This window comes from Sinocyclocheilus rhinocerous, unplaced genomic scaffold (assembly GCF_001515625.1).
Source record: "Sinocyclocheilus rhinocerous isolate Xijiao unplaced genomic scaffold, SAMN03320098_v1.1 scaffold720, whole genome shotgun sequence".
Taxonomy (NCBI): Eukaryota; Metazoa; Chordata; class Actinopteri; order Cypriniformes; family Cyprinidae; genus Sinocyclocheilus; species Sinocyclocheilus rhinocerous.
The window spans coordinates 582,177-594,676 of record NW_015653468.1 but is presented as its reverse complement, the minus strand read 5'-3'; the positions used below and the strand labels follow the sequence as shown (position 1 = coordinate 594,676).

The 12,500-nt window shown below is 37.3% G+C and overlaps 2 protein-coding genes across 4 annotated transcripts in view; both read right to left on the bottom strand.

Annotated features, from left to right (window-relative positions):
* Positions 1 to 7,335, bottom strand: part of LOC107716039 (ectonucleotide pyrophosphatase/phosphodiesterase family member 6-like) — a 12,857-nt gene extending 5,522 nt beyond the window's left edge. Inside the window, exons 1-3 of the mRNA XM_016522358.1 lie at positions 7,045 to 7,335; positions 2,663 to 2,842; positions 383 to 494 (exon numbers count right to left, since the gene is read on the bottom strand). Coding sequence (XP_016377844.1) covers positions 383 to 494; positions 2,663 to 2,842; positions 7,045 to 7,279 — 527 coding nt within the window. The 5' untranslated portion in view covers positions 7,280 to 7,335. The remainder of the gene's footprint in view (positions 1 to 382; positions 495 to 2,662; positions 2,843 to 7,044) is intronic.
* A 3,834-nt stretch (positions 7,336 to 11,169) lies between these two features.
* LOC107716038 (interferon regulatory factor 2-like) overlaps positions 11,170 to 12,500 on the bottom strand; it is a 28,518-nt gene continuing 27,187 nt past the window's right edge. For all 3 annotated transcript variants that reach the window (XM_016522357.1, XM_016522356.1, XM_016522355.1), the window contains exon 9: positions 11,170 to 12,271. In XM_016522357.1, coding sequence (XP_016377843.1) covers positions 11,972 to 12,271 — 300 coding nt within the window. In that variant the 3' untranslated portion in view covers positions 11,170 to 11,971. The remainder of the gene's footprint in view (positions 12,272 to 12,500) is intronic.

The following is a 12,500-nucleotide window of genomic DNA, read 5'->3' as shown; positions in this document are numbered from 1 at the left end:
TTAATTCTGTTTTGTATCTATAATGGTGTTATTTAAGTCAGGAGACAAGAAAACTTCCTCCTTTTTCCACACTTTCTTTATTACTCCTTCCCATCCCTGGACTGGAGAGGAATGTAATAACATGAAATTTGACACTCTTTACTTTCTACTGTATGTTTTTGATCTTATTGTGAATGATTGATTAATGCATATTATTCCAAATAAAATCTTTTTTTCCTATATAATCTTTCATCAGAATGTAATAACTTACTCCCTCTTTTCTTTTCAACTAGCGTGACCTAGGTTGTGTGGGCTGTTGGCTAATTAGCATGCCTGGCTTCATCTAGGCAGAAAAGCCAACAACATTATCTGAGTTAATGATTTCTTGGGCCTTTGGTCTTACTTTAACATATTTAGAGCGCTCTCCATGGAGTCGATCAGGTTCTTCTCTGAAGGGTTGTACACATATTCCTCACAGAATGTAGGTCTGACTCCAAGAATCGTCACTTCACAACCTAAATGGACAGAAACACACTTTAGACCATGTGACCTGCATTTATATGCATCTGAGAGAGATCAAAAAGGCTTTTGAAAGTTTGAACACTCCACTTGAAAACCTTGCATGCTTTTTTAATGTCAAGTAGCAGTAGGAGTAGCTTGGAGTAGGAGTAGCTTGTCCTTTTAAAATGACACTAATCAAAAGAGTCTGGCATGGGAGGAAGCTCTGTGTGACCAGCAGTGTGTGGATATAAAAATCCATTTATTTATACTTTACACTGCCATTAAAAAGTATGGAATTAGTACAATTTTAAAAGAAATTAATATTTTATTCAGCAAGGATGCATTAAATTAATCAAAAATGTCAGTGAAGACATTTATAATATATAATAAAATATTTCTATTGCAAAAAAAATGCTGTGCTTGTCAACTTCCTATTCAACAATACTGAATTTAAAAAGTATTACAGTTTACATATGCAGCAAAAGTGGTTTCAGTACTGATAATAAGAAGAAATATTTCTTAAGCAGCAAATCAGCATATTAGAATGATATCTGAAGGATCATGTGACACTGAAGACTGGAGTAATGATGCTGAAAATTCAGCTCGACATCACAGGAATAAATTACATTGTAAAATATGTTCAAATAGAAATAGTATATATATATATATATATATACAACAGTTCTTTCTGGTCCTCAAATCTGATTGGCTGAGAGAAGTTTAATATTCTAGTAATAACAGAATGGCAATCGTTTCACTGTTTGTTTCACTCTGCTTGCGGTATTTCTCACATGTCATGGCGGATGTCCAAATCCACGACAATTTTAGAAATAATACAGTTTTTGTGTCACGTAATGTAGTTTTAAGAGTTTTTTAGGCGAGAATGTAGTTGTTTAGACTTCAAATATGCGTTTTGTTAATAAATTTGCTTCGACGTTTTCTGAGATGTGAGCTCCAGGGCGTTAGCGGCCGTTCAGCGCTCATGAACCCGCCGAGAGCAGCCTCACCTCGTCCAGCTCTTCTAGAATTTGCCACCAGTGAAACTGTCAACTTTAGATTTGAATCTGTGGCGGAAGTAAGTAGTTCGCAACAAAAGAGGTTTTTAAAGACACTCCGTTGTTGATTCTTTTGTATTTAAACACTTGTGCCGTCAAACTGTTGTATAAATGCAATATCACATTTGTAGCCGTGCGATATGGCTGTATATCGGAACGCTGTGATTACCTACAGCACACAATCACAGCTGTGCCAATATTGTCAGGTCGCAGGTTTGATCTGTCACTTCTCCTGAACGTGTTTTTGTTTTTAGGCTGTATATCGGAACGCTGTGATTACCTACAGCACACAATCACAGCTGTGTCAATATTGTCAGGTCGCAGGTTTGATCTGTCACTTCTCCTGAACGTGTTTTTGTTTTTCATTTCAACGTGTCGGCCGTGCACACGCTCACAGTTGTTTCTCATTCTCTCACTTTGTTTTTCCCTATTTCTACATCTCATCTTGTCTTTTTCACTGCCAGTGTGTTTTGTTGTTCTGACTTTTTGGGGGGGGTTCAGTTGTCCCGGTTAGTTGATAGTTTTGTTTTTTCTGTTTGCCCATCTGATGCGCGTTATCTCCATGATCTCTGGCCAGCGGCTTATGGATTTTGAGCTCAACCTGTTCCTGTCTGTGTGAGCTGCTCTAACCTGTGTGGAGTGACTGTCTACCTGGAATCTTATCTCTGCCTGTTCTGGACTGTTCCTAGTTGTGTACAGTGGCTGCCTGCCTGGATCCTGACATCAGCCTGATCCTGCCTATGTGAGCTGTTTACACCTGTGTGGTGTGGCTTCCGTCTGGACTTCGATTTTTGCCAGGACTCTGATCTTCTGCTACTACTCAATACATTTGTTTGAGTCACATTTCTGCATTTGAGTCCTTTATCCCAGAGAATCCTGACAAATATACATATCGCACTGCTACTCGTGTGATATTGCTTGTACATTATTAAATTAATTATAAAACATATACTTAATCTTAGCTATAATATATATACTCTGAAGTTGACAAACAACATTTTCTAAACTTTAAACACCTCACTTTCACTGAGCCATTTATGAAAATTACAAAACATATTCACGTTTTATAAGGTTCAAGTCCCACATTATACTATGTTTATAAGAAACCAGAACAGATGTCCACTAACCTGGCCAGTAGTACATGTAGACTCTCTTCCCTAGTTTCTGCATGGTGACCCACAGCGGCTCTGATCCGTCCCACCACATGGGCAGACGGCTGTCCGGATTAGTTCCAATCAGGAACTCTTTCATGGTGTCTTTATCCCACATGTAATTTCCAGTCATCTGGTGCACCTCACAGTAGCGTCCTGAAACATGAGGAGGAGCACAGAATGAATATTTACAGACACGAGGGTGGATTTCAATCAGCACGCCTCAGAGGTTCATTTGATAAAAGAGCTTCATTCATTTAATTGCATTGCTCATATGTTGCTCTTTTAGAGCGCTGGAGACTCCACAGAGCTTTCGGATATGTTTCAGTATCTTTGGATACCCTGCAACAACAATGGATCATTTGTCCACTCATGTAATTCAAGCCCTATGGAGATGAAGGCACACAATGAAGAATATTTAAAATAAAGCATCAGAAAAAATCATTTCTATGTAAGTTCAACATGTAATGTTAATAACAAACCCAAGAGAGTTTAAGAAATATCAATACAATGTTCCCATCAAGCTGTCACTGCAAAATGAGTGTCTCTGTGAGTGTCTGACACCTGGAAACAGTTAAAGATCTTTGTCTCAGGTCAAAAACATGGAATTCCTTAGCTGTTTGCTCTGATTTTTCTGATGATGGTGGAGTTGGAATGAGGCAGCCTAATGAGTTTTAGCATGCTGCATTCACAGCAGAAGATTAATTTCTTCCGACAACAGCCAAACATATTGTCTCATCAGACATCATCTTTCAAATATGTGAATATGTTGAGTTTAAGGAACTCAAGCAGGTCTTAATGTTTAAGTTGGACTATCTAATGCTTTTATTGACGAAGCAGATGTTATGTCAGCATCACAAGATCCTTCAGAAATCAATATGCTGATTTGCTGCTCAAAAAATATTTTGAAAATATTTTGCTACCTCTACCTTTTAGTATTAAATTTGAGTGTGTAACACATTCTGCACTGTTTATGCAAAAGACATGAATGATTCCTCAAATCATACAGGTAAGGAATTGTTCACCCAAAAATTGAACATTTGTTGAGAATATATTTACCCTCAGGCTATCCAAGATGTAGATGAGTTTGTGTCTTCATGGCAATGGGAACAGATTTGGAGAAATTGGATCCTCTGCTGCGAATGGGTGCCGTCAGAATGAGAGTCCAAACAGCTGATAAAAACATCACAAAGTAATCCACATGACTACAGTCCATCAGTTAACGTTTTGTGAAGTGAAAAGTTGCATAAAACACGAGTTCTCTATCCATAACATTTCTTTATTCAGTGAAAAATTAATCTAGGCTGAATCCAGAAAGAAATATGCACAGATCAAAGACTGTTTACAAGCAGAACAGCTCTAAACAAATATGTTGGTGGATTTTGATGTGAGAGGACAAAAGTAGATGGACTTTATTACTGGAGAAGACAATGTTATTATGGATTATGGACTATGGATTATGGATATAAAGTTTAAATGCCTTAATGATGGATTTGTTTCTTACAAACATGCAACATTTTACTTCACAAGATATTAATTGATGGACTTGAGTGGTGTGGATTACTTGTGGACTAATGTGATGTTTTTATCAGCTGTTTGGACTCTCATTCTGACGGCACCCATTCACAGCAGAGGATCAATTGGTGAGGTGAGCAAGTGATGTAATGATAAATATATCTCCAAATGTGTTCTGATGTAGAAACAAACTCATATATATCTTGGATGGCCTGAGGGTGAGCAAACAGTCAGCAAATTGTAATTTTTGGGTGAACTATTCCTTTAAGGAGAAGTGTGAAAAATTTCATAAACAACACACACTAAAAAAGAGACCAAATTTAGCGAACACTGAAACACACTATCAACCGCATAGCAAGGCCTTGGCAACCACCCAGAGCATCTACTGTATAACAGTGATGAGTTTTGCATGGGCAAGCACATTTAATTTTAACATACTCGCCCATGCAAATTTTCATATCTAATTTCATTTCAGTTTAGTTCTGGGATATCTGACGGCTTGGAAAAGACTAACCAATGTTTAGGCAAAGAGAAAGGAAAACTTGAAATCGCATCATATGACCCCTTTAAGTCTTAAATTTAAACTGCTGACTGTGCACAGTACAAAGTGCAGGGTCAGCACGTCCAAGAAATGCAAACATTAAACAAACAAACGCCCTCCTTTAATAACACCAAAACCTGCTAAAACAATTAGCATGTCAAGAACCTTTGGCCGTCCCTGCAAGTTACAGCCCAAAGAACTACTATATAGTATAACGTTCATTAAAAAATGACAAATATTACGCTCAACAGATTCAGTTCAGGTAGTTCATGCATACTTAAATATGAATTATGAAGTATTTCAGAAGGCTGCATTTATGTGATTAAAAATATTGTGATATTATTACAAGTCAAAAGAACTGTTTTGAATTTTTATATATTTTAAAATGATGCAAAGCTGAATTTTTAGCATAATTACGCCAGTCTTCAGTGTCACATGATCCTTCAAAAATTATTCTGATATGCTGATCTGATGCTCAAGAAACATTTCATATTGTTAGACGTTTTTCTGTTTAATATTTTTTTGGAAACTGCATTTATTTGAAATTTGAGTATCATTATAAGTGTTTTACTGTCACTTTCGATTTTGAGAAATAATGTGTTTTTTGAACATTAAAGCATGTCAACATATTCTGTTACACCAAATACACAAAATAATGATCTTTAAAAAAGCATCATATGACCCCTTTAAATATTATATAAAGGTAGTAATGTTTGTTTAATGGTTTTCATAACAGTTGTTCTAAGACAGTTTGCACTATGAACGTCCCTCATGGTGTCCCAGCTTTGCTCTCATTGTTTGATTTCTTTGTCAAAGCTCGAGCCCAGTTGTCTTCTGAAGCTTTGTGGAGAGGGGAATGTGCCTAAACAAAACAACTGCCATCAGCAGAGCGGTACAGCGTTGGCTCTGAGCTGCGGTGATTGGTGGATGCTGGGTCAAAGCGCTCCAAGGCCTTTGTTACTAAAGTCCGTCATAAAGACAACACACACTGTATCACCATGTGATTCAGCAACACGATTCACTGAGTCAACTGAGTGGACATGACCAGAAATGCTTGTGCAATTTTTATAAAATATTTTATCAAATAAACTAAATGTCTCTCAAATAATCATTATTAAATATGAATATACTCAATTATAATGTTTGTTTAATGGTTTTCATAACAGTTGTTCTAAGACAGTTTGCACTATGAACGTCCCTCATGGTGTCCCAGCTTTGCTCTCATTGTTTGATTTCTTTGTCAAAGCTCGAGCCCAGTTGTCTTCTGAAGCTTTGTGGAGAGGGGAATGTGCCTAAACAAAACAACTGCCATCAGCAGAGCGGTACAGCGTTGGCTCTGAGCTGCGGTGATTGGTGGATGCTGGGTCAAAGCGCTCCAAGCCCTTTGTTACTAAAGTCCGTCATAAAGACAACACACACTGTATCACCATGTGATTCAGCAACACGATTCACTGAGTCAACTGAGTGGACATGACCAGAAATGCTTGTGCAATTTTTATGAAATATTTTATCAAATAAACTAAATGTCTCTCAATGTCTCTCAAATAATCATTATTAAATATGAATATACTCAATTAAATATTCATAACTCTTGATAATATTTTAAATATTTAGTTTTTATTGAATCAAAAACATAAATAGTGCATAATGGACACCAAAACATTTTTAAAAAATCTATTATATTGTGTATGTCTCTACAAATAATCAGATAGTCAGATATTTTCATCTGCTGGTATACCAATAAATAAATAGAGCTGAGAGCGAGCTGTTTTTCTGTTGTCATTGTGGATGAAGGACTCATCATTTGTGCCTGGCCCCTGCGATCAATGGCCCTATTCAAACAATAATGAACGAGCAGATCTCAGATCCAACAGATCTCTATTGTTCTACAGTAAGAGTACTTTTAATGACCTTTATACTCTTTTTGAACTGTTTTTGTATATAAGTGTGCAACAAAATTTCACACAAGGAATGCATTATGTGGTAAAGCCCGTATTAAACTGTACCAGACAACAAAAAATGATTATGTTTGTACAGTATGTGTAATCTTCACAGGCATATGGAAATCATTTAGAGCTCCAGGAGTTCATAACATCTTACATTCCACTAGATTGCTATATCATAACAGAGAAAATCAGTGTTCAAAAAGACCTAAACTAATAACTTATGACTGCAACACAAGAAGTGATAGCCTACTGTAACATGATGGCTTCAAAGTAAATAAACTTGAAAGTAGCTAAGACTGCATATAAATAGGATATTAAAAAGTCGTGAGTAGTCATAATTGGTCAAAAAAACTCACCTGTCATTAGAGAGTAATAGTTGGGATAGGACAGACTGGGGAAATCTGGAGTCAGGTAATCCACTTTTACACCGTTGTCCACGATTTCTCTAAATCCAGCCAAGTTTTGTAAATCGTCCATGTAATCATAACGGAAGCCATCGATCAGAAACACCAGGAGTTTGCGGTTTGCGTCGCAGCATCCGGACAGAAGGAGAATAATAACGGTGAGGATGTTCAGCGCGACTCGAGTCATGATGCTCCGCTACTGAGAGCAGAACTGAACTGACAGATGGAGAGCTGAACACTTATCGCGCTGATTCATGAAAAAGCTCTCCGTCTCAATGGGCGTGTGCGGGGGAGAGTCCACTTCCACTGCAGGGACAGATAGACAGCATTCTGAAAAAAATGCGGGGGCAAAAAAAACACAGCCGGTCTCCCCTTTAAAATGGTTATTTAAAAATAAATATAAAAATATAATTTGTAAAGAAAAGAAAAAAAAAGAACGATTAAAAATCGACATGACAATTAAAAGAACAGATTCGACTAAGCAAGTTTGAAAAAGTGAGTTTTCAGCTGCTTTTTAAAAATGTCCACAGAATCCACAGATCTCAGTTTCAGAGGAAGAGCATTCCACAACTTGGGAGCAACTACTTCAAAGGCACAGTCTCCTTTTGTCCTCAATCTAGATCGTGGAACAACTAGCAGGATCTGATTTGAGGATCTCAGATTCCTACTGGAGTTATAAGGTTGCAACATCTCTTTTATATACACAGGGGCTTGACCATGCAATGCTCTAAACACCATCACAAGAATTTTAAAATTAATTCTAAATTTGACAGGGAGCCAATGTAAAGAAATTAAAATTGGTGTTAGGCCTACGTGAGATCTCTTTGATGACTTAGTTCAAAGCTTAGCAGCAACATTTTGAACCACTTGTAAACGTTTCAGGTATGAATTATTAAGACATGTAAAAAGAGAGTTACAATAATCAAGGCGGGAGGAAATAAATGCATGTATAATCATTTCCATCTCCGCTGTGGACACAACTGGCCTCAATTTTGCGATGTTTCTCAACTGATAAAAACTATTACGAACCAAATAATTCACATGTTGATCAAGACTGAAGGCTTGTCCCATAGAACACCTAAATTACGAAGGGTAGATTTAACCGAATGTGATAAAGGACCAAGACTTTCCATCACTTTTGGGAGAACACCAGCAGGAGCCGAGATAAGTAGCCTACTTCTGTTTTTTCAATACACACACACACACACACACACACACACACACACACATACTGTATGTGTGTGTGTGTGTGTGTGTTGAGATTGATGAAATTGAGATTTATACATCATCTGAAGCTGATTAAATAAGCTACCCAAGCGACTTAAGACTGGTTTTGTGGTCCAGGGTCACACACATGTATACATACATATATGTTAATTGCTATTTAGAATTTTCTGTATCATTTTAGGCTAATAGTTTAACAAATATTTTAATATTTTTTCTTTAAATAATAAACAACTTGAACAATTAACTTCAGCCAAAAGTTCCTCAAATTACAATTTTTAATGTGGCACCACGTTCAGAGCCATTGACAACATCCCTGCTGAAAAAAAAATAGAAACCATCACAGAAACTCTAATGGTAATACCATTACAACCATTACAACCCTTCAACTATTAACCTTTAAAACCATTAAAATGGTAGTGTGTTTTGGGACATTTTCCATTATGATTTAGTGGTTTTAACAAGCCACCAATAGAGGGCGACAAATTACCAATATAGACACCCACAGGGATCAGTTTCCATTAAAACCAGTACAGTCCCCTTTATAACAAGTAAAACAATTACAAATTCTGTGCTGGTTTATTTATTTATTTATTTTCAGCAGGGATCTCAAAAACATAGGTTGTTTACAAAATCTCTTAACAAAATTGGTTAAGCATGTTTAGCTTATTTAATTCCACAACTCACAATTCCGGTTCCTTAATATCTCCGACGATTATTTAACTCAATTTAAGTTAGTAAGGCGAATACTTGACCCCTCCATTACGAACAAGCTAAATCTGATTATCTTCATTCACTTCCAGTAAAGTTTTTTTTTTTTTTTATGAAAAATTCCTGAAAGGTTTTAAAGCAGCTGGCGAGGTTTTAAGCTCAAAATGATCCTAAACCAAACCTAAAAATCCTTTTCAAAACGTTGACCCAACTGAAAGTTAATAATTCAGATAAGCGGGTAACTTGAGCTCCCTGTTGACACTCTAAATTAGGCCTTTATTTTCCCACTTTTATTTCATTCATTCATGTTCTTGGACATATTTAAAACCTGCCACCCCATTTTCACTGTTTAGCAGAGCATCATACCAAAAATCCTGGCTGATGGTTGAACTGGCCCACTATTAGGCTACAACTTGAACAGTTTTAGCTTAAGTTTGCTCTAAACGTTATATGATCTGCACTGACCTCTGCTGTCTGGAAACTGATAAAACAGCCCTTGTAGAAACAAACAGAAGTGTCCTTCCTCTGCCACTAGGCTGTGCAATAACCTCAGCTTTATGCCCTCATTGAAAACTCAAATCTACAGAAAAACAACAAATATGAGAAACCAACCCAATATAAATTGGTCCAACAAACCTCTGCTGCAGTTCATTCAGATTATTAGTTACACTGAACTCTGTAGAGATGGATTCAGTAGATAGAGTTAGAACTCTGTCCCAATGCAATAAAATTGTGCAATAATGTTCAGAAATATGTTTGCTACAGTGATGGTATCTCTGCTTTGTCGTTGTCACAGTGACCCAGGTGCAATTAAGAACAGCAGCTGAAACAAAAAGACAGACAGACCGTACTCCTTCATACACGCACAAACACACACAGGCCAGATCACTTTACACAACATGAGCATGAGTTGTGTTAAAACCAGCTAAATAAGAAGCATTGCACAACATTCACTTATCAGTTACAGTCACTGATCTATATTAGAGACATTATATAGGCCTATAGATCAGTGGTTGCAGTACTATTCTGGAGGGGGCTAACACTTTGTGTTAAAAACAGTTATGGATCATGAAAGTAGTTTTTTAAAATTTAAAAGTGACATGTGTATGTGATGTGCCCAGAGAATCAGTTATGTGAACATGCACATTTTTAATGTACCAGACGCTTCAGTATATCTTATGTGAGGTTTAACTCCCTTCTTCATATATTTGCAAATTTTAATAATAGCCTAATTCATGAGTTTTAGAAAAAGCGCTAGTCGTTTTTCATGTGACCACATTCTCTTGCAAATGTCAAGCACTAAAGCAAAATCAATATCTGAAGCAATATACAGTATGGCAGAAAAAAAATACATTCCTACAGTTTGTTGACAGATCAGAATTCATGTCTTCATTAATGTTAACATTCCACTCATGCTGAGAATCCACTTGCAATGTAAAATGTTGTTTATGTTGCAGATTCGTTTGAACAGCTTAACTTTGGCAATGGTTGGAATAAAAGAAAAATATATTAGCGATTGACAAGGATATGTGACACAAGGGGGAGCTAATGTTTCTGCGTATCATCTACGTGGACATGGTTATTGCCCAACAATCGCAATATCGTCCGATTTATTAGCTAAGTCAATAGGCGTGTAGGCTATTGTATTATTCACCTTATTTTGATACAAGGAAGTAGCTATTTTGTGTAAATGTGCGAGACGTTCAGTTAATTAGCCGCTATATGTAAATAACTAGAACAATGACAAAGAGCAGTAAACTGTAACACTATTTGCGCTACGGAATTAGTGTGTTTATGATTATGATAACGAATTTAAAGTAATATGGATCGAGCAGAATTGCTGTATGATGTACAGGTAAAATAACAGGAAGAATGACACCGGCAGTCTCGCAAATTTCAGTTACAAATATCTTAAGGTGGAAAGATGTATCACCATATTAAATCCCTAGATAGGAAAAAGAGAGATAGAAATTAAACGAGAGACAGGAGAGGGAAAAACAAGTTGCTTTCCAACATCTAAACTAAACAAAAGCAGATTTTGACTGAAACCACGGAAAATGACTCACTGTGAAGCGCTCAAATATAAAAATACAGTGTGATTGCTCAGTTTTAGCAGTACAGACGACACAGAACCAACTGAAATCTGACCCAAACGGTGTCTATCATTTATTCCTATGATCACATGATTTTTATACACCAGAATCTTGTGGAAACCATTAAAGAAGCCCTTGAATGTGTATAAAGATCCGATAGGCACACACATTATCTGGGACTTGAATACACAGCTGCAGACACAAGACAAGCAGAACATATACTTTACATCTTTACGTTCACATATACAGTAGAAAGAGACACATTAAAAGGTTCTAACTTACATTTTTCTTAATAAAAAAGAAAATCATCAAACAAGTGCTTTGTTTTGTCATAAAAACCACAAACTGACACAAATTCACACAGCATTTCTTTCATCACAGGGCCCTTAATGTAAAATGGCATGTACTATCCATTGCATAAAGATCCCTAAGGTATAAAAATTGATTCGCTCACAATGAAGGTCTTAAGATAAGTTAAGATTATGCCATTTATGTGCATACGTTTTTTTCTCGTAAAATGTCTATCCTTGATTGCGAGCTACAAAAGTCACTGATTATGACAGCCAGTGCTCATCCATAAGGTGCTCGGGCGATTAAAGGCAATTAGGCAATGATCCCTCTATATACACATTCACAATGGCTTGCGGATCACTACGGCAGCTTACGGATACACGTCACTGCGCTCAAAAACTCCCTGAATTTAAGCTCACGTGTCACTTCCTCCCGTCTGAGAGCATTGGGTCAACCTCCCATAGGGTGGTCCATCGCTGTCCTGTGAGCTCGTAGGTCCTTTATCAAAGGCGATGATAGTGTTCTCGACAAGTCCGGCTGGACGTCGCGCGCAGGTTTCATCAGCAAGTCTTGACGGAGGATTTGGACACGTCTGAGGTTTTCATGATGACGCTGGCACGTTCTTCGTGGGCCGACAGCTGGCTGGAGGGTCCGGGGCTGTGGGAGGACGAGGGCAAAGGGGTGTTTAAGAGGCTCCAGGTCGTCCCACCGGTGAAGGGGGCGTGCAAGGGCGAAGCTGCGGGGTCTCGGACAGTGGTTATCTTGAAGTTGGGCTTGTCGGTAGAAATGAAAGTAGACATGCCAGGCAGCACCATCCTCACCTTCTTGTCTTCATGTCCAAATAGCGCGGCCTGAATACGCTGCAGGGCAGAACAAAGCCACGTCAGTGATTAGGACACTAGAAGAAATTACTAATTCAAATAATAATAATTGATGTTAATCCCATGTTAATAATTTGACATGGTTTTCTATCTTTTAGATGCCATGGACTCCCAAATATAATTATCCTCATGTAAGGGACCCCATCCTAAAATTTAAAAGATAACTATATATTCATAAATACCCAATTTATAGTGTGAAAACTGTATA